The 20,027-nt window shown below is 37.7% G+C and overlaps 2 protein-coding genes across 7 annotated transcripts in view; one reads left to right on the forward strand and one right to left on the reverse strand.

Moving 5' to 3' along the window:
• Positions 1-12,801, forward strand: part of pds5a (PDS5 cohesin associated factor A) — a 25,477-nt gene extending 12,676 nt beyond the window's left edge. For all 5 annotated transcript variants that reach the window (XM_024290292.2, XM_024290290.2, XM_024290289.2 and 2 more), the window contains 31 exons: positions 1,850-2,053; positions 2,515-2,601; positions 2,851-2,948; positions 3,085-3,211; positions 3,473-3,553; positions 4,079-4,219; positions 4,466-4,581; positions 4,695-4,789; positions 4,926-5,071; positions 5,288-5,439; positions 5,600-5,713; positions 5,821-5,902; positions 5,980-6,028; positions 6,123-6,262; positions 6,421-6,536; positions 6,918-7,023; positions 7,172-7,332; positions 7,618-7,741; positions 8,095-8,253; positions 8,332-8,400; positions 8,493-8,629; positions 8,730-8,853; positions 9,080-9,284; positions 9,583-9,697; positions 9,787-9,919; positions 10,002-10,121; positions 10,457-10,519; positions 10,632-10,780; positions 10,852-10,939; positions 11,023-11,252; positions 12,413-12,801. In XM_024290292.2, coding sequence (XP_024146060.1) covers positions 1,850-2,053; positions 2,515-2,601; positions 2,851-2,948; positions 3,085-3,211; positions 3,473-3,553; positions 4,079-4,219; positions 4,466-4,581; positions 4,695-4,789; positions 4,926-5,071; positions 5,288-5,439; positions 5,600-5,713; positions 5,821-5,902; positions 5,980-6,028; positions 6,123-6,262; positions 6,421-6,536; positions 6,918-7,023; positions 7,172-7,332; positions 7,618-7,741; positions 8,095-8,253; positions 8,332-8,400; positions 8,493-8,629; positions 8,730-8,853; positions 9,080-9,284; positions 9,583-9,697; positions 9,787-9,919; positions 10,002-10,121; positions 10,457-10,519; positions 10,632-10,780; positions 10,852-10,939; positions 11,023-11,252; positions 12,413-12,416 — 3,735 coding nt within the window. In that variant the 3' untranslated portion in view covers positions 12,417-12,801. The remainder of the gene's footprint in view (positions 1-1,849; positions 2,054-2,514; positions 2,602-2,850; positions 2,949-3,084; positions 3,212-3,472; positions 3,554-4,078; positions 4,220-4,465; positions 4,582-4,694; positions 4,790-4,925; positions 5,072-5,287; positions 5,440-5,599; positions 5,714-5,820; positions 5,903-5,979; positions 6,029-6,122; positions 6,263-6,420; positions 6,537-6,917; positions 7,024-7,171; positions 7,333-7,617; positions 7,742-8,094; positions 8,254-8,331; positions 8,401-8,492; positions 8,630-8,729; positions 8,854-9,079; positions 9,285-9,582; positions 9,698-9,786; positions 9,920-10,001; positions 10,122-10,456; positions 10,520-10,631; positions 10,781-10,851; positions 10,940-11,022; positions 11,253-12,412) is intronic.
• Positions 12,802-14,423: 1,622 nt separating this feature from the next.
• ube2kb (ubiquitin-conjugating enzyme E2Kb (UBC1 homolog, yeast)) lies at positions 14,424-18,880 on the reverse strand. 2 transcript variants are annotated; one of them, XM_024290295.2, is made up of 7 exons: positions 18,525-18,880; positions 17,610-17,703; positions 17,470-17,528; positions 16,556-16,638; positions 16,358-16,457; positions 16,135-16,263; positions 14,424-14,824 (listed from the first exon to the last, which is right to left on the reverse strand). In XM_024290295.2, the coding sequence occupies exons 1-7, from the start codon at positions 18,585-18,587 to the stop codon at positions 14,750-14,752; spliced, it is 603 nt and encodes a 200-aa protein (XP_024146063.1). In that variant the 5' UTR covers positions 18,588-18,880; the 3' UTR covers positions 14,424-14,749. The 2 variants fall into 2 exon arrangements, with proteins under 2 accessions (XP_024146063.1, XP_024146065.1); XM_024290297.2 differs by lacking the exon at positions 18,525-18,880 and adding an exon at positions 18,313-18,408.
• Positions 18,881-20,027: the final 1,147 nt, after the last annotated feature.

A 20,027-nucleotide genomic window follows, 5' to 3' on the forward strand; every position in this document is an offset into this window, starting at 1 on the left:
CAAAAAAAAAAAAAAAAACAGTTGAAAAAACTGTGTATCTTTCAGACTTTGCCCCATTTTTATGCTATAAGAGTCCTTTTATATTGCACCTCCACCCTTCTGGAGTCAGTTAACACTGCATTCACAGGGATGAACTATTCCTGTCCTCGTGTGCACTCCACTCCACTGCACTGGGTTATAACTGAAGACACTTCATGATCGCAACCAAACCACATACGTGAGGAGGAAATGAATATATCGCTCTACGTTTATGCCTGTTTGTAGAGGCATCTAAGACTTAAACCAACAACATAGTTGTGTGTTTTGTGCTCCGGCCTCAGGATTTCCTTGTAAATGTTGAGTAAGGATGAGTCAGCAACAGCAAAGCCCATAGAAGGACAAACATGAGGTATCGGGTGCATAAATGCCAATGAGTTGCTTCACTTTCCCCTCAAGAACCTGATAATTAGGAAGAATCAGAAATGTGCAAAGTGACAGAGGAAATGTGATGATCAGAAAATCCTGGTCTACATGGGAATCAATTATTAGAGCTTTTTAGGATAACTCTAATGATGTTACCACCTTCAATTGTTTGTAAACTTTGAGGCACAGATGACCGTCCAGTTAGCTATGCTATAATGAGAACTGTTAAATAAACACGCTGCTGCTTTTTTTTGTTCTCACACAGTGAGGAACAAATAGTAATTCTCATGTCACTTTTATCCCTTTTCTCTTTTTTGCACTTGCACATATGTAGAACTATAAAATATATTAGATAAAGGACTGCTGTAACATAAAAAAATACAATGTATTATCCTGTCTGGACATAAATTAAAAAATCTGATAACTTTAGAATCAGATTGGGTATGTGGTTGCATGTAAACACACAGTTTGATGTCAGACTTTAGTCATACCTATGCTGTGTATAAACTATTTATGTACAATTGTGTTTGTTAATCATAGGCTTATAGCTTAAATGTTGAATAAAATATGTAAATACACTTGTTTCAGCATTTTTTCTGGAAATTATTTTGCGCAAATCTATTCCTTCTTTTCTGTTAGCTAATTTGGAGCTGGTTTTTAGTTGCCATCTTAGGTAGTTATGATTCCACTGATAGTTTTGGGAATGTTCCCTTCCATATTGTTCTGTATTATTTTCAAAATACAAAATATACGCCTTACCCTACATTATATTTTATACTGTTTTTTTATTTATACTTTACTCCATATGAATATTGTACTTTGCATTTTTCAAGCAATTTATTTTATTTTAACATTTAAATAACACTTTTCCAATTAATTATTTTATTTGGCAAAAAAATGAAATCAGATAATAGCTTTTTGCTACCATTAAGTTCGATTTCAGAGTTAGCGATAGGATCTGTATTTTATCCTTGTTTCATGTTACCCATGAGATCTAGTGTCTTGCATACATTTTTAGGTCTTGAATAAGATCTGATTAATGTGAGCAGTGTGTCTGACACCAAACTTGGTTCATGTTGGAGTTCTGCTGCACCCTGACCTCAGACATGACAGCTGTGGAGCAGCCTTGAACAGACTGTCCCTGTTTCACTCGATAAAACCGTTTCCTAATAAAGCAATAGAGTGCGAAACCTTACTTTGTTTGCTTTTTGGATAAAGTTTTTGTTTTTTATTTACACACTTCTTTTTAAAATGATGTCATGGACAAAACAAACATTCTGCATTTGTTGTTTTCATGTGCAGAAATCATAAACTTTATTAGACTAAATTTAACATTAAGTCATAACTAATTTAAGTTAATGACTTTGAGCGGAAGTTATCAATCCTGCAGCCCACAACAAAAAATGGACTTTAACGTCTAACGCCTTCCTTTATTTTATTTTGATAGATGGTTGTGAAGACCTACATGGACATGGATCAAGACTCTGAAGAGGAAAAGCAGCAGTATCTGGGCCTGGCGCTCCACCTGGCCTCAGAGTTCTTCCTAAGGAACCCAAATAAAGATGTCCGGCTCCTGGTGGCCTGTTGCCTTGCTGATATCTTCAGAATTTATGCCCCCGAGGCCCCTTACACCTCCCACGACAAACTCAAGGTGAGCAGCCGAAGCTTTACCAAGTCAGAGTTATGTAAAGAGTTTAAATGCAACAGGTCCTGAATAATGTCCCACAATGCACAGTTATGAAGTGACCCACTTCTTTATGTGATTTACTGTTAAGGCCAACTTAACTAGGCATACATGGTATTTCAAAATAAAAGAAGCTATGAAAAAAACTATTTTTACAGCATTCTGACATTTGAACAAACTTAATTTGTTGAATCACTTTTAAAGTACTTTTATTACTGTTTTGCTCTGTAAAATATTTAAAACATTTTGGTTCATGGTTCAGTTATTGATTTTAATTTGCAAATTGTTATTGTTTACTTTAAAAATGTAAAAGTAAGTTTGCTGTGAGATTCCACTGTTGAAAGGGCAGATATGACCCTTACAGAAACCATTATGTTTAAAAGACAATTGTAATTGAATTAAATGGTAACAATGTTTTATTTCTGCAGGACATTTTCCTCTTCATTACCAGACAGCTGAAGGGACTAGAAGACACCAAGAGTCCTCAGTTTAACCGTTACTTCTACCTGCTGGAGGTACTGTAGAAGCCAACAAATGACAGAGGAGCATGTTTTTCTGGATTGTTGCTTCTTCTTTTAGAATCTCTTATTTTTATTTCATTTTTTTATTTGTATTCAGGTATTATTGAAAATATGTGTTTTTAGTCATAGAAAAGTCAAGTACATTTTTTGTTTATCTCAAACAAAATGAGTAGAAAATATCAAAATAATATAAAACAATAAAGTTTATTTATAATCTGACACCAAAATGTTTCTGTTGTATAGAACCTCGCATGGGTGAAGTCCTACAACATCTGCTTTGAACTGGAGGACTGTAACGAGATCTTCATCCAGCTCTTCAAAACGCTGTTCTCCGTCATCAAGTGAGGATTTACAAACCTGCTCGACTTAATCACCAAACTGCTTTCTGTTTTGATCACGTAGCTATGATGTTTTATTGGAATGTTTGATCAGATATATAGATATATTGTAAACATGTGAGGCTGTTGTCTTCCTCAGTAACAGCCACAATCAGAAGGTGCAGATGCACATGATGGACCTGATGAGTTCTATCATCACGGAGGGAGATGGAGTTACACAGGAGTTGCTGGATACAATCCTCATTAACCTCATCCCTGCACACAAAGTAAGACTATACACCCACTAACTTACATTTGGGTAGATAACCGAGGTTTCTTAAGTTGGTGTAATCTGAACTCTTATTTTGAAATTTAGAAAAGTTAAGTCTTTGTTAATGAGAAGCCCTGAACACAAAAAAATGTTCTTCCAATAACTGATGAAGAATTGTAATCATGCCTGCCAGAAACTTTTTTTTTTTTGCTTTTGACTGTTGTATATTTATATAGTTACAGCAACAATTGACCTCTTTCAACATTTCTTTGAATAGAACCTGAACAAGCAAGCATACGATCTGGCTAAGACCTTGCTGAAGAGGACGGTTCAGACCATTGAGACGTGCATTGCAAATGTAAGTTGTGGTTGTTTGTCTGACCCTCTAATCCGTTCTTATACCGATTTAAAGTTTAATGTTTAGGAACTATGAGGGGATTGCTACTGACCTCATGTATTCATATGAAAACCGTCTGTCTGTAGGATCACAACAGTGAATGGGAGAAAGCTTTAAAAAAAGCTGTTAGAATTTTGCACAAATAAAAAGAAAATCATGAAAATAAAGTCAATTTCACTGCAAAAACTGAATCTTAAGAATATAAAAAAGGCCATTCAAGGAAAAAAAAAATATTTGCAAAAAAAAATGAAAGAATGAAAAAAAAGCTAATCTTAGTTTAAGAAAATGTTGTAGTGAATAGAAAATATTTCCTAAAATAATTAAGACAATTTTTCTTATATCATTGTCAGATTTTTTACTTTTTTTTCCAAGAAGAGTTTTCACATTTTTAGAACGTTTTACTTCTTTCAATTAAAGTTTGTTTTTGCAGTGTTGGTCCTAATGGGAACCTTTCTATGTTTTCCTAATCCTGCCTTCTTTCTGCAGTTCTTCAATCAGGTTTTAGTGATGGGAAAGTCATCGGTCAGCGATCTTTCAGAGCATGTATTTGACCTCATCCAGGAACTGTTTGCCATTGACCCCATGCTGCTTACCTCAGTCATGCCCCAGCTGGAGTTCAAACTTAAGGTAATCATACAACTCAAGCCAATAACGCTCAGACCAAATCCAAATCTGTCTTTTTGTTGCATTTAAGTGGATTTCCCTGTTATAATCATTCATAAAATGAAACTCCAGTGTATTTTTAGGTGTTAGATTAATTGGGTGAAAAAACAAATTTTAGATCTCAAAACCCTTCCAAATTTTTAAACATTTTGTGTACTCAGAATGAATTCAGTAGGTAGTAGTATGTGATTCATGTTTGTGTTTTTGCAGAGTAATGATGGCGAGGAGCGTCTGGCAGTTGTTCGGCTGCTAGCAAAGTTGTTTGGGGCCAAAGACTCGGAGCTGGCCTCTCAGAACCGACCGCTGTGGCAGTGTTTTTTGGGACGGTGAGTCATCTCGGTATCCCACAATGCAGCTGGAAAGATTCAATAGAATTGAATTGTTAAACTTGTTGTCTTTTTACGTGACAAATTTGTTTTTATATGTTGTTGTCCTTTAGGTTTAATGACATTCACGTACCAGTCAGACTAGAGTGTGTCAAATTTGCAAGTCACTGCCTCATGAACCACCCAGACCTGGCAAGAGACCTGACAGGTGTGCTTTTATCTCATCTTTGTGGTTTCTGTCACATTCGTATAAATTAGATCATCTGCTTTCATGGTATTTTTTTTCCTGCTCATTACTGCAGCTGAACTGCGGTGAATTAACTGCCTTTTTCCTGTGATTCCAGAGTATTTGAAAGTGCGTTCTCATGACCCGGAGGAAGCCATCCGCCATGACGTCATCGTCACGATCATCAATGCTGGAAAGAAAGACCTCAACCTGGTCAACGACCAGCTGTTGGGTTTTGTTCGGGAACGGACTCTTGACAAGAGGGTGAGTTCAATACCCGTAGAGCAGGTGGAGAACCAGAAACGGTTCTTAGCTATAGTGTTAGTACTTTTAAAACAAATAGATAAACTTGGATTTACTGATGCTTTTTATCATCTTCTAGATTGTGGGAAAGTGTTATAATCCCCTGACTTCTATTTTTGACATAAATAAAACAAACTTGTTTAATTTCCTGTTTGTGTCTCCTCCCTGCTTTCGCAGTGGCGCGTGCGTAAGGAAGCCATGATGGGTCTCGCTCAGCTCTATAAGAAGTACTGTTTGCACCATGAAGCGGGGAAGGAGTCGGCTATGAAGATCAGCTGGATCAAAGACAAACTTTTACACATCTACTATCAGAACAGCATTGATGACAAGTGAGAACAGATTTCATGTTTTAGAAATGATTCCTACTTGATTAAAACATTATGATTTATCACACCGGAGTGGGGAAAGATGTGTTTATTAGCAGTTTATGCTTAAAATATTTCCTCAAGTCTTGGTGTGCTTTTAAATGAATCAAATCTGTTTTTGTAGGTTATTAGTAGAGAAGATCTTTGCCCAGTACATGGTACCACACAGTCTGGATACAGAGGAGAAGATGAAGTGTCTATACTACCTGTATGCCTGCCTGGACACGAATGCCGTCAAGTTAGTATAACTTATTTACAGCTTTTTTTTCATTTATCACAACATAAAAACAGCACTTTAATGAGTGGAATGATTTCCTCCTCCTGTGTTCCTCTCTTTCCTTTCAGAGCTTTAAATGAGATGTGGAAGTGTCAGAACATGCTCCGGAGTCTTGTCAAAGAGCTGCTTGACCTGCACAAGCTGCCAGTGGTTTGTTGACCTTACAATCTAATTTATTTAATTAAAACTAGAAGGATTTCTTACCTTTTTATTTTTTCTCCATTTAGTCTGAGGCCAACAATACATTAATGTCAGCAAAGCTTATGGGCATTGCAAGTAAGTTGGAATAAAAAGCGTACATATAATATATTTCTATCTTTATTTGTTTTTCTTGTGTAACTGACTTTAATCTCCCCTGCTGTGTTTGCAGAGAATTTGCCAGATGCTGGAAAGGCTCAGGACTTCATGAAGAAGTTCAATCAAGTGCTGACGGAGGATGAGAAGCTGCGAGTCCAGCTGGAGATGCTCATCAGCCCGACCTGCTCCTGCAAACAAGCTGAGATTTGTGTGGTAAGTTTTTGTCTAATTTTTAATATGTCACTGTAATGCTTTGGCTAAGGATCATTATTTACAAAGCAAAGACTGAAAAATATAAGATGTTTTCCCCTTTTTTAAATTTTAGGATGAGTATTTGTATTAAGAGTGTGTGTTTTTTTCTGTGTTCACAGAGAGAGATCACTCGAAAGTTGACGTTTCCAAAACAGCCGACCAATCCTTTTCTGGAGATGGTCAAGTTCCTGCTGGAGCGGATCGCTCCCGTTCACATCGACTCTGAGGCCATCAGGTCAGGAAACCAGGAGCAGGATCTTTACTCTGACTAAGAGCTAAATCATATTGTTTGAATCCGAATTCCTGTATAGGAATTATAAATTATATTTTTAAGGTTCCTACATTTTTAACACATTTTCATGCCAAGCATTTAATACAAAATGTGCTTCATGTTTTGTATAATAGGCTTTTCTCATTCACTGAGCCACCTAGTGGTGGTGCTGTGCAACTGCAGACCTTCATGTGGGCTGAGGTTTAACCCTTTATACTTGATGGAAAAACACCACCACAAACATAACCTTGTACTCTAGTGATACTTTTAGCTTTAAAAACTATATGTATATTTTTTTTAAGTTTTTTTTTTTTTTTTTAAGTTTTGTGATCTGTTTATTTTTAGTGCTTTGGTAAAGCTGCTGAACAGATCCATTGAGGGAACAGCTGATGATGATGAGGAAGGTGTCACCCCTGATACAGCCATCCGCTCTGGACTGGAGTTGCTGAAGGTACACAAATAGCACACGAGTAAAAGCATTAATAAGTACAGTAGTAAGTGTAAGAAATGTTAGTAATTTAGGAGAATTTTAAGAGAAAATGTCCAAAGAAAAAAAAAAATCAGTAATGAGTTAAATTATTTGTGGCGGACACTTTCAGGTCTTGTCATTCACACATCCCACGGCGTTCCACTCAGCCGAGACCTACGAGTCTCTTCTCCAGTGCTTGAAGATGGAGGATGACAAAGTGGCAGAAGCAGCCATCCAGATTTTCAGAAACACTGGACAGAAGATCGAGACCGAGTTACAACAGATACGATCGTAAGACTAAGTATTTCTGCAAAAATGCTGAATTTCAGTTTACAATTAACACAATTCAAAATGTATATTTTTAAACCCTTTTTTTGGTTCTTAAAAATAAACAAAGGTGGAAATTCATTTAGTTTAAGTGAGTGAAATACAAACCCATGCACTCTCTCTGAGTGTTTTGAGGTTAACATTTTTACCAGATCGAGTTGAAGAACAAGTTTCTTTGTCTTTTTGACAGAATTTATCTTTTAAAGCCACCTCTCTGACACAACACATTCTGTGTTATGCGTCTTTCAGGACACTTATTCCAATCCTGCATCAGAAAGCCAAACGTGGAACGCCTCACCAGGCCAAGCAGGCTGTCCATTGTATTCACTCCATCTTTAACAATAAAGAAGTACAGCTGGCACAAATCTTTGAGGTAAGGAAACAAATCTTAACTGTTGGTGTTCAGGAGCCTGAATGAAAGTATTGATATAAATAAAGTAGTATTTTCTGCCCTCATTTCTATATTAGTCAACAAATACTTAAAAATGGAACTGACTCTATTGTCATCCATCAGAAAAGTAGTTGTTAAAAGTTTTAGTGGCACAGGGTGCAGGTTTTTCAGTAGTGCAGTCTAACATCTAAACGTCCTGCAAATTGTACTTTTTTTTAATTCTTTTTTTTTTTTTGTCCAAAAACTGCATAATGATAATTAAAATACGACTGGGAACACTTTGAAAATGGATCAAAAGCCGTTCATTCTTGATGTCTCTCCTCTTTTGCGGGCAGCCTCTGTCACGGAGTCTCAACGCAGACGTTCCCGAGCAGCTCATCACGCCGCTCGTGTCCCTGGGTCACATATCCATGCTGGCCCCAGATCAGTTCGCCTCCCCCATGAAATCCATCGTGGCTAACTTCATCGTCAAAGACTTGCTCATGAACGACAGGGTACGGCCTCCACACTCCTGGTCGATGCTTGTGTTTTTGCAGCAGCACAGCACTAAACATGTCTGTCTGTCTGTACAGATGGCGGGGAACAAGAACGGGAAGCTGTGGACCAGTGATGAAGAGGTGTCTCCTGAAGTTCTAGCGAAGGTGAGAAAGCTCGTCGTTTCTACTAAAAATAAAAACATCTTATCACCCAATCTTTTCTGGAGTAAACTAATAGTTTTACATATAATCCACAGGTTCAAGCCATCAAACTTTTGGTGCGATGGTTACTAGGAATGAAGAACAACCAATCCAAATCAGCAAACTCCACTTTACGCCTGCTGTCAGCCATGCTGGTCAGTGAGGGAGACCTGACGGAGCAGAAGAAGATCAGGTTTGTGCCCCTCAGAGCCGTCAATCAGCTTATTGTGCAGTTAGAGATTGGAAACTAGCTGGAGTTGATGATTTTTTTTTTTTTATGTGTCTTTTAACAGTAACTCCGACATGTCTCGCCTGAGGCTGGCAGCCGGTGCAGCCATTATGAAGTTGGCACAAGAACCATGTTACCATGACATCATCACACCAGAGCAGTTTCAGCTCTGTGGACTCGTCATCAACGTCAGTCTCACCCTTTGTCTGATTGAACCGTCTTCTTTGGACTATTTAAAGTCTCACTCCAATTATATTTTTTCCTATTACAAAATCATTTCCAGGGTCTTTTAATTAGGATTTAGCCAAAATTAAAAAAAAATCTGTGTTGCTTTTTTAGACGTTTTTCTGCATCTAAGCTTATAGTAGTTTTATTTGTTGATCTTATTTTGTTTTTGGGTTGTTTTTTTTGTAGGACGAGTGCTACCAGGTCCGTCAGATTTTTGCACAGAAGCTCCACTTGGCCCTAGTCAAGCTGCTGCTGCCGCTGGAGTACTTGTCCGTTTTCGCTCTGTGTGCCAAGGACCCGGTGAAGGAGCGACGCGCCCACGCCCGACAGTGCCTCCTCAAAAACATCTCTGTTCGCAGAGAGTACATCAAGCAAAACCCCCTCGCTCAGGGTCAGTGTGCACCTGTTTTTAAAAGTATGGTAGGACTTAGAATGTCAAAGATTGTATCTCTATGATATATGTTTATCGAGCATCAATTGATAAAGGGATTCCAACAAGATTAGGAACATGACAGTTTAATAAGATAAAGTAGGTTGTTTGTAGTCCTGTTTAAAAGTTCTTAGAGGAAATTACCCAGAACACATTTCTTTTTTTCCCTTTTTGTTTCTCATTACCTTGATGTAGACATTTTTCACAATGATTTTTTTTTTTTTTACCACAAATTAAACTGATCTTTCTCCTTTGACAGAAAAACTTGTTTCTCTTCTTCCTGAGTACGTTGTTCCTTATATGATCCATCTTCTGGCCCACGACCCAGACTTCACAAAACCGCATGAATACGAACAGCTGAAAGACGTCAAAGAGTGAGTTTACACTCTTTCCATCCATTTGCATTTTTCCACACAAACAATTGTGGCAAATGTGTTTATTGTGCGTACACGGATGTTTGCAGGTGCCTGTGGTTCATGTTAGAAGTTCTGATGACCAAAAATGAGAACAACAGTCACGCCTTTCTTAGAAAGATGGTGGAGAACATCAAACAGACCAAGGATGCTCAGTGTCCAGATGATGCCAAGGCCAATGAGGTTCATAAAACACTCTTTGGTGGCAAAAAAGCCGGAAACTGGGTCAAACGGGATAATCTTAACATTGTTGTTTCCTCACCAGAAACTGTACATCGTCTGTGACGTTGCTCTCTTTGTGATCGCTAATAAGAGCACAGCGTGTCACTTGGACTGTCAGAAAGAACCCGTCCTTCCACCCAAGTTCTTCCTTGTTCAGGACAAGGTAACATACACAAACATCATCAAATGTTTGCCTATTTTATTCTTTTGGGAGACTGAAACTAAAATGCAGTTCAGTTTTTTTTAGTGCATTTTACACGTTTTTTTTTTTCCGTGCATTGTGTTGTGTCCTGATTGGCTGAAGCCTTTTGCCAATCAATCTCCGTGCAGTTTCCCCTTATAGAATGTTGCAAAGATATTTTTTAGTTTCATTCAATGATACTCTGTGTATTGTTCTGTGAAAGTTTGAACTTTAAGAGTTTGAACAGCAGAAATAAGTGTGAAAATGTTCATGTCTGTCGATTCTAATCATTGTTTTCCTACATTTTCCTCAAACAGGAGTTCAAAAACGATAAAGAGTACCTGACTGCAGAGATGAGACAAATGCTGCTCACTGGGAAGGTAAGTCCCAAACTCTAATATTTGTATTGTTCGTGTATAATCAAGTGTTTTTTAAAGCAGGTGAGTGGTCGCCGTGCTCACGTTTTGCCCCTTTTTCCTCTTCACCTTGCAGCCTAAACCGGCTCCCGTTTTGGGAGCTGTGAACAAACCGTTGACGGTTCCAGGTCGGAGGATCTTGACAAAAACTACAACAGTTGCAGACACGGCGACCAACACCAGCAGCAACTCTTCTCCACTCAGCTCCACGATCAACAAGAACAGGTTTTTAAATCTAATCATGAAAATAATAAGGAAAATACAGATTGTTGTATTCATTTATATATTTTCTGTAGTAACAGCAGTGTCCCTCCTGAGTCTCCTGATAGCCGAGTGCAAGAAAACAACGAGAACCCAGTAATCAAGAATGAAGAAGTGAAGAAGGTAAGGTCCCAGTTAACACCTCTTTTATCCCCAAACTGTGACTGCAGTTTTCTTTACTGCCTTTTTTGTTTTCTTTCTTACAGGCAGAACCGAGTCCGAAAGTAACTCCTCAAGCGGGGACAGAAGGAGCACCGGTCAAACGACGCGGTCGACCTCCAAAGTCTGCTGCCTCTGCTCCTGTAGCGGCTGAAAAGGAGGTGACGGTGGCGCCGGCCGGAGCTGGCAGAGGCAGAAAGAGAGCGGCGGACTCCAACTCCTCCGCAGACTCGATCAATATCAAGATGTCCAAACAGCAGCAGATTGACCTGCAGAGGTGAGCTTCTGCTGATCTTCTTCAGTCTCAGGCAGCTTGAAACCAAACCTTTTTCTGGTTACATTATCCTAATACAGTGCAGTTGTCTTGTCCCATGTGCAGAAAAACACCCCCATAGCATGATGCTACCACCTTCATGCTTCACAGTAGTGATGGTATTCTTGGGAATTTTACTCGTCAATTCTCTTCCTTTAAACCCGGCAAGTAGAATTAAGACCAAAAAGTTCTATTTTGGTCACATCTGACCACGTGACTTTCTTCTATAATTCCTCTGGATCATCCAAATGGTCATTTGCAAACTTAAGACGGGCCTGAACACATGCTTGTTTAAGCAGAGGAACCTTCAATGCCATGCATGATTTCAAACCATGACGTCTTACAGTAACCTTGGAAACAGTGGTCCTAGCTTTTTGGAGCTCCTCTGGTGTAGTTCTGAGCCGAGTCCTCGTCTTTCTTAAGACCACTGAGCCCAAGTCAGAGGGGCATTGACAGTCATGATTAGCTTCTTCCATTTTCTAATAATTGCTCAAACAGTGGATCTTTTCTCACCAATTCCCCCTTTCCAGCATTGTGGAGGTCTACAATTTTGTCTCTGGTGTCTTTGGACAGCTCTTTGGTCTTGACCTTGTTAGTAATTAGAGTCTTATTGATTGTATGAGGTGGACAAGAGTCTTTATGCAGCCAACGACCTCAAACAGATTCTTTTAAATTTAGGATAAGTGGAAGTTGACTGTTTAAAGATGGACTAACAGGTCTTTGAGGATCAGAATTCCAGCTGATGGACAGATGTTCAAATACTTATTTACATCAGTAGGATACAAATAAATTATTTTAAAAATCATACACGGTGATTTCAGGATTTTTTTTATGTCTCTCGTGCACCTAAGATGAGTTTCACAGCCCTAGTTGATTTTTAAGAGGGAAAACTTGCGAAATAAATGTTGAAATATGTTAAACTGGAAATGTTCTGGATTGAGAAATAATGTGTTTTTTTCTAGCACATCCTGTAGGTTTTAGAACAGAAGCATCACATTTTCCTTTTACTAATACTTCAATCTTTAAACAGCTTTTTGTTGAGCATCCCTAACTCTCGTTCCTACAATAAATCTAAAATGGATGATTCTGTGCTGACTCTGATGCTAAACCTTCTTGTTTTTCAGGTAAAGAGGATCCCCTCAACACAAAAAAGAAGAAATCATGTCTCTGGAGAATGGGCCAGAATCTTCCTTTGTACCTTCTCACCTCTTAAAGCTTTCCTAAAGATATTATGGACCTTTCTAAAAAAAAAAAAAAAAACACACAAAAATATACACACACAACCCTCCACACACCCTAGATTTTAAACACTCTGCAGTCATGAATAGAAGCTCGCTGTATGTAGGTCTTACTCAGAAAGATATTTTTTCCCTTTGTGTTTGTTGTCCTTTGCTTCTTTGTGAAGCCATTTTTAAGAAAAGAAAAAAAGACTGAGCGAAAAAAAAAAAATGGACATTTTACAAATATTTTAATCTGGTTATGATTGTTGCTTATTAAATTTCCTGGGAACAAAGCTTTGGGTAATGACTCGACCTCTTTCTCTTTATTTTTTTTTATTTGGACTAACATTTTTACTGATATAGTTTGTAAATATGCGTGAGTAACTTAGTCTATAACTTGAAATAAAATCAGATTGAAAAAAACGAATGAGTTCAACAAATCTGGTTTGTGTAGATGCTGGATTCGGAGGTCGTCGTTGTTTGAGACCCAGAATTCCTTTCAACTCTTCAATCCCATTTGATAGGTCAGAGGTGCTAAACTGAAGCTTTCCTCCTTTTATTATTTCGACACAAATTTATATTTTAGACTGCATATTTACTAGTTTGTGTTCAGTTTTTTTGTCTTAATGTCATTTTTTGAGTAAAATGAATTTGATAATATGTAATAAAATACTCAGTTTTAGTTTTTATTTCTTCTCCAAAACAATAAATGCTTCAGATGTTCCACTGCAGGACGCTCATCTTGTTTGGAAGAGCAGTTGTCAGAAACACAAGCAACTTGTTTTCTGTTTTTTCTTTTTTTTAATTAAAGAAACATGACAATGTCACAATAAATAACCATGCCTTTTATACTGCTGATGCTTGCCTCTAAGAAAACAATACAAATGGAGAAACTGAGATGCAGCAGCCCCTCTTTTGTTTTCCTCTTTTAATCGTTTGTTGTCGTCGTGCAATAATCGTACACTGAACACCAGGAAGACGGGATGGAGAGGGGGTGGGCGGGGCTTGGTTTCTGGTCTCAACTTTTAAAGACTCGACTATTTACAATGAAGTTGTGCGTTCAATGTCGGGGTTTTGGCTCTGGAAAGCTGCACACTAACCTCCACTTCACATCATAACGGAGGCGAATCTTACAAAATAAATGGCTCTGGGTTTAAACAAAAGCACTTTTCTTTATGTTCCTCCTGCTGGGTTTTGTTTTAAAGAATTTGCAAACATAGTTTCAAAAGTTTTTTGATGTTGTACAAGCTCAGTAGAAATTGCACATTCAGATCTGTTCTTCGTCAGGGATAAACTATTCTGAAACATTATCAGAAAATGTCCTTAGTGTCAGTTTTGATTATTCAAGGGGACCATTTAAAAAACATCCACCATATTGTTTGGCGAAAAGATATAAAGGCGGCAATAAAACATCTATCAGAAAAGGGTTTAGATGGTTGTACAGCAAAGTGCCTCCAGCTGCCTCCTGTTGACCAGGATACATAAAGATAAAGGGAGGGTGAGAAAAGGGAAAAAAAAAAAAAAGTCCTGATTGGCAGAGGGAGTTTTCATGGATCACACAAGCATCAAATAAAAGTCTCTCCGGATACAACTAGGGATAGTTTATATTTAAAATAAATCTGCTTTACAATGCCATCCATGTATATAAAAAAATTATATCCCTAATGTATTTCCAAATGTACACATCTATTTACAGATCAGCTGTTTGTGCGTGTGTGGAAACATGAGGATGAGCGTTCCTACTTCTACGTGTACGATGGGAAATGTGTACATCCAAAGTTCTGCATTTGGGTCGAGCAGTTTGAAATTCTCTTGCACAGCAACTATACAGTCAAGTAAATTAAATCTGATAGATTTATAGCATAAAAGTCTGGGTAAAAATAAGACTCAAAAGTCCAACTCTGCTGAAAAAAAGTAAATGGGTAAATTAGAGGACTTTTATTCTGAAAAATCCCCCACGTCATGGCATCTTTTTGGAAAAAGAAATGAACTTCAAAGAAGAGGTGTGGAAGACTGTTTTTTTTTTTTTTATAAAGATTGCTTGGGCTTCTTAACATCAGGAAGAAAGTGGTGAATGAGATTGGACAGGCATCCGTGTTGTAATAAAAGGTACGCTCAGACTGCTGCGGCGGATGTGCTCACAGGAGGGCGTCTGCTTTAACAAAAGGCAATGTTGGAAGGGTGCAGGCAGGGAGCGGGTGATGACGCAGAGTTTGGATCCTCGCTCTTGATTGGGGCTCCTCAGTTGCTGAGGAGCAGCTCTGTTGCCGTTTCCACGTCCCAGGATTTTGAAGACAAGGCCGCTATTACTGCATTCTAAATACAAAAGAGGTTCTTAGTTGTAACGTCATCATGACCAATTTCCACAAAAAAAAATAAAAACAAAACAACAGATTTATATTTGTGCAACCATAACTTCAGATATGTTTGATTAAGATATGGAACAAGTTCTTTCAAATTTTACTTTTTTTATGAAAAGATGTAACTATCCTCAAGAAAAACTTGGCTTATGAAATAAAAGCAATACAAAAATTATTATATACACTGAAAAAATATATAAAAATGGCTCCCATTTGTGATGAGATGAACGCAAAGATCTAAAACATTTTCCACATACTCTACACAAATAACCCTTTCTCTTAGTCTACGATCAAATACAACTGCCACAATCCCGCATCGGCAGAATCTTCAAGATTTCATGCAGCTTTTTATGAAAATCCAGCTGACATCTGGTGACACTTGATATGGACGGCCGGCGTCCGTAGACATTCATACATCGTCCACTCAGAGCTGCTGCCAGTGTTGTGCCAAAATGCTATAATTTGTATCTCCATGTCGCGGCACAACTTTTGGCATCGTAAATTTGTTTTCTAACACTTCTATTTTGCCCCAAAAAGCATAAAAAGAAGGTGGATGTTAACGATATAGTGGGCTTTTGGGAGTTTTAATGTCATATTTGCATTCAGCGATCAGCCCTGTTTTATTATGGTGACATCCCCGACTGTCACTAGACTGTCATCGGACGACCTCAAAATGTGCCCGGGCGGCCACTCACCGATGTCAACTTTTAAAGGAAAAAAAAAAAAAAAAATCACCTCGTTGCTGTAAAATTTTAACTTTTTTTTTAAACTTCTGTAGCCACTGTATAATTTGTAAAAATGCGACTAAAACTGCTACCTACCGATTGCAAATGCTGCCTGCCAAATTTGCTGAAAAACTAAGGAAAAAAATTTAGGTTCCTGCGCAGTGGCATTTTCTGACAAGTGACTTAAGACTGATGTTATTTGTACTTTTACTTGCACAAAAACTGATGGAAATTCATGTTGGCCACACAAAGATGCACATTACTCGCACATATTTTAAGTGCGCTGAAGGCTTAATGTTGTTTCCACGTATTAACATAGCCCTAATCGTAAGCCATAGACTGTACATCACTGACGAGCATAACCCCCCCCCAGACTAATCATTGTCGATCGGCTCCAAATGGCAGACCCCTATCGTGTCAAAATTGTGACTGAATTGGCTTCATTTTGCTGGATTTTTAAGTGTATAATCAGCATAAATCTTTTTTACTTTATTGGTAAGAATTATCTCTGCTGTGACAAAAGCAGTAAAGAGTGTCTGACCTTATCAAAGCCCATGGCACAGAGTTTGTCTATTTTCCGTGTGTAGTCCGGACTGGAGGCGGGAGCGCCTGCATATACGTGGGACCACAGCCTTGCGGTCTGCTTGAACATTTCCGGGTTCTGCTTAAACTGGTTGGGGGACAAATAAGTAAAAGATGAGGCAATGTTTTATTTGAATGAGGAACATAAAGTCTTGATTTTTCATTGCACACACACAGAGTACCTGGTTTGCTACTACTGCATCTTGTGGATCATCTGGCTCTGCCGCAGCAAGAAGAGCCTGTAGGGACAACAGCACCGTCCGCAGGGTCATAGCAGCTGCCCTGAGTGAGGCACATTTCAACATTGGAGGAGGTAAATGGACAGAGCGGGTATGTTGAATGCAGAATAATGCAGAATAATGCATATTTATGCGTCTCACCATTGGTCTTTTAAAATGTCCAAACATATTGCTCCTGTGACAGAACTGATATTGGGGTGCCAGATCTTGGTTATGAAACGCACCTGTTAAATAAAAAGAAAGGATGTAGTCTTTTAAAAAACTGTATTATTATAGTAAGTATGCTGAACCAGTACTATTTTGGGTGAGTATGAGGATATATATTTAGACAACCTTTGCTGCCATGGTAACTAACATTGTTTTATGATAGATTTGAATGAAATATCACAAATTGTTTAAGATGATGCCTTATACTATTTTTACAAATCATTTTAAGGACTTACAACACCTTTAAAAGGTGGCAGAGTGTTCCGTTTTCCTTTTTAGAATAATTTTTAATATTTACCAGTAAATGATTTTTCTAAATTAAAAACATTTTCTTTTTTGTTTGTTTTTTTAAGCATCTTTTTTGTCTTATTGGGCCATTTATCTCATCTTAGCACTTCTCATAAATGTTTAGTCTGATCATATTGTTGAAGCATTTACAGGCAATCATTCTCTGATTGCTGATAACACAAACTAAAAAACCAGTGGATCATTAGATAAAGTGCTTTTGCCCTGACATAACTAACCTGCCTAACTTTATAGGAGGAATGTCCCTTTTTGCTGGTTAAATATCAATTCACACTCTGTTAGAGAAGGAGTTTTTTTGGGGGGGGGGAATTGGGAGCAGGTAGCAGCAAAACAATAAAAGCTGCATCAAAAACAATTGTGTCATTTCATTTCGAATGAAACTGCTCCCATTCCCACCACTTTAACGAGTCAAGTGAGCCTAAATAATAACCGAAACTAATTTATTAATGTGATGCAAGGGTTCAAAGTTTTATTTTCTGTACTGTAGAGGAAGGAAAAGTACAAAAATGTTTGAAGAGAGAAGAACAATAAAACACACGTACCTTTGGAGGGTTAAATGGATAGGTTTCTGGAATCTTGATTTCAAGCTGATATCTCCCACCTTAAAAAGAAAATAAAATGATTATTCAATAAAAATAAGGTTTATGGATTAAAACATTTAATTTGGAAATTTGCTGTATACCTTCATATGGTGTATCTGGAGGACCTGCTATCTCACCCCGTAGTTCTGTGAAGTTCTCATCCACCAAATCTACTTTAATTTGGTTTTTACTTGTCTAAATGTAAGGGAAAATAAACAAAATAGGTCATTAGTTATGTCCTTTTATATGAGTTTTCCTTGTATAATAATCAAACCATCCATTTTGTACACTTAAAAATAATTATAGTATCAGAGTTTAAGAGAAAACTGGTCATTTCCCTGAAAATCAAAAGCCATCGGTCCACAAAGTTCCACGGAAGCATGATGTGGCTTATTAAAGGGTTAACTTATTTATGTTAGCATAACAGTTAGCTTGCTAATAAAGCTCGAACAAGAAAAAAAAAATAAATCAGGAACTATTTAATTTGCAATTCAATGACAATATACACGTCATAAACATCCTTCCGTTCCGATTTAAACCAGCAAATAACACGTTTGCTAAAAACCTGAATGTAAAATACCAACACGGTGTGCTAATGCTAACTTTAGCTGTCAGACTAAAACTAGCTAACCTGAACTGACACGAAGCTAGAAAATAACCAAGCGCTTGTACGAGAGTGTATTTAATGTTGACTTTTCTATGTTGGAAAATGTACCTCCAATAAAATTTAATTTATTTATTGTTTAATAAAAAGGCCCGTGCGTTAACAAAACGAAATCCCCAGTGTTTCCTGAACACACCCACCTGACACAACAAGAGGCTCGACCACATACGAAGCTAAAGCTAGCTAAAGTTATCGGGGCCCGACCTGCTGAAACACCGGGGCAACACCAGGTAAAAGTGATCGGTCTTTAAGTTGCACTGTCACTATAACAGTTATTAAAAGAAATGAGTCAAAACAAAGAAAAACTAATGATCACGGAGGAAACACAAACAAGTCTATATATCAAAAGCACCTCTTCGCTTTTCAGAACTTCTTTGAACTCTCGTTTAATCCGCTGGACCGCAATGTTAGCCATGGCCGTGTGCTGAAGGGGCTGCTGTCTCCAAGGTGGACCCGGGGCCTGTCTCCCGGTGTCGGCTGGCTGCGGGATACCTTACTGGTGTCGATCTCCTTTCCCTTATAGCGCCCGGCGTTTCTTTTCACTCCAGAGGGAGCTCAGCTTCACGGTCGCTGTCGACAGCCTGTGCCCGCCTGTCTGTCTGCCAGCACACAGACCTGCTCCAGAACAAGCACCCAGTGAACATGCGCTGCATGGAGCACGAGCTAGAACTTTCATCCACCGCCTCTGATGACTGTCTGAAAACTTGAGCTACTGCATTTTTGAAAGTTCCTGAGCACATTTGATTTTTGTTAAGGACATCTGATGTTGACAACAAACTATTTTCTGTCAATTGAGTTTAGTTTTTTAATTATTATTATTAGTAATAATAATTTTAGTACCTCACTATATGTGAAATCTAAATTGGATTGATGCTACTGTGAAATGTCAATTAATTTTCAAAAATATTATTTTTAAAACATTTAGATCTTTTTGGATGATGTTCATCTTTGTCACTACCACACCTTTTACTGCTGTCTTCCAGCTCTGTCCATGAAAATTCATAATGAATTCTCAATTTGTTGCATAAATTACATTTTCATATTTTGCATTTCGAAATGTTGTTCTTTATAAGTGACATTATAAATATTTGATAGAGAAAAATAAATAAATTATTGCCAAATGTTGTCAAACAGCTGTCCCTAATTTAGTTTTATTCTTAGGAGTTGACTTTGTTCTACAATTTGACATTTACTTTACAAAAAAAAAAAATGTATCATCCAAATACAAATCAGATTATTTTAAAACTATTATCTAAATAAAATAATTTGTTCATACAGGAAGTATAAAGGGTTGGGTATTTTACAACAGTATGTTAAAAAGCCCGTATCATTTTCTGAATTAAATTTCATCTTTGTAGTTTGTGATCATTTTAGAGTTTGGTTTTCAATCATTCTACAAATGTCCCTTGGATGTAGTTGAACTTTACACAAGCTATGAAGCACAGTGGTGGAAGAATGGTGATGTGGAGTGAAATGGCAACCTCTGGACTTTTTGTTACACCAAAAATACTGGCAAGGACAAGGTACTTTTTGTTGATAGGTGACATTTTTTTTAAATTATGGAGCACATAGTTTCACTTTCTCCTGCACTCTTGCAGGAAGTGCTCTCTAAGGTGTTCTCTTCAGACCTACTGTCCTCTTCTGGTCATCAAAGTGCAATATAACTTTCTGTGGCTGACCTTTTTAAAGACAATTAAAAACAATACAACTTTTCCGCATTCAATTGTGTTCTCAACATATATCTTACATAATATATTATAGTAACCATTAAAATATTAATATCTTTTCCACCTGTGGTGACATATAGAACTAGTCACAAAGAATATGCCAGTGTACCACATTAAAAATGTGTAAA

This window comes from Oryzias melastigma, linkage group LG1 (genome assembly GCF_002922805.2).
Source record: "Oryzias melastigma strain HK-1 linkage group LG1, ASM292280v2, whole genome shotgun sequence".
Lineage (NCBI taxonomy): Eukaryota > Metazoa > Chordata > Actinopteri > Beloniformes > Adrianichthyidae > Oryzias > Oryzias melastigma.

Excerpts from the sequence above, each read along its gene's own strand:
- ube2kb (XM_024290295.2), bottom strand. The coding sequence starts at position 18,587 with ATGGCTAACATTGCGGTCCAGCGGATTAAACGAGAGTTCAAAGAAGTT. Across the intron at positions 17,529-17,609 it reads TCCAGATACACCATATGAAG|GTGGGAGATATCAGCTTGAA; the intron begins GTATACAGCAAA and ends TTTCTTTTTAAG. Across the intron at positions 14,825-16,134 it reads GTGCCATGGGCTTTGATAAG|AATGCAGTAATAGCGGCCTT; the intron begins GTCAGACACTCT and ends TTTTGTATTTAG.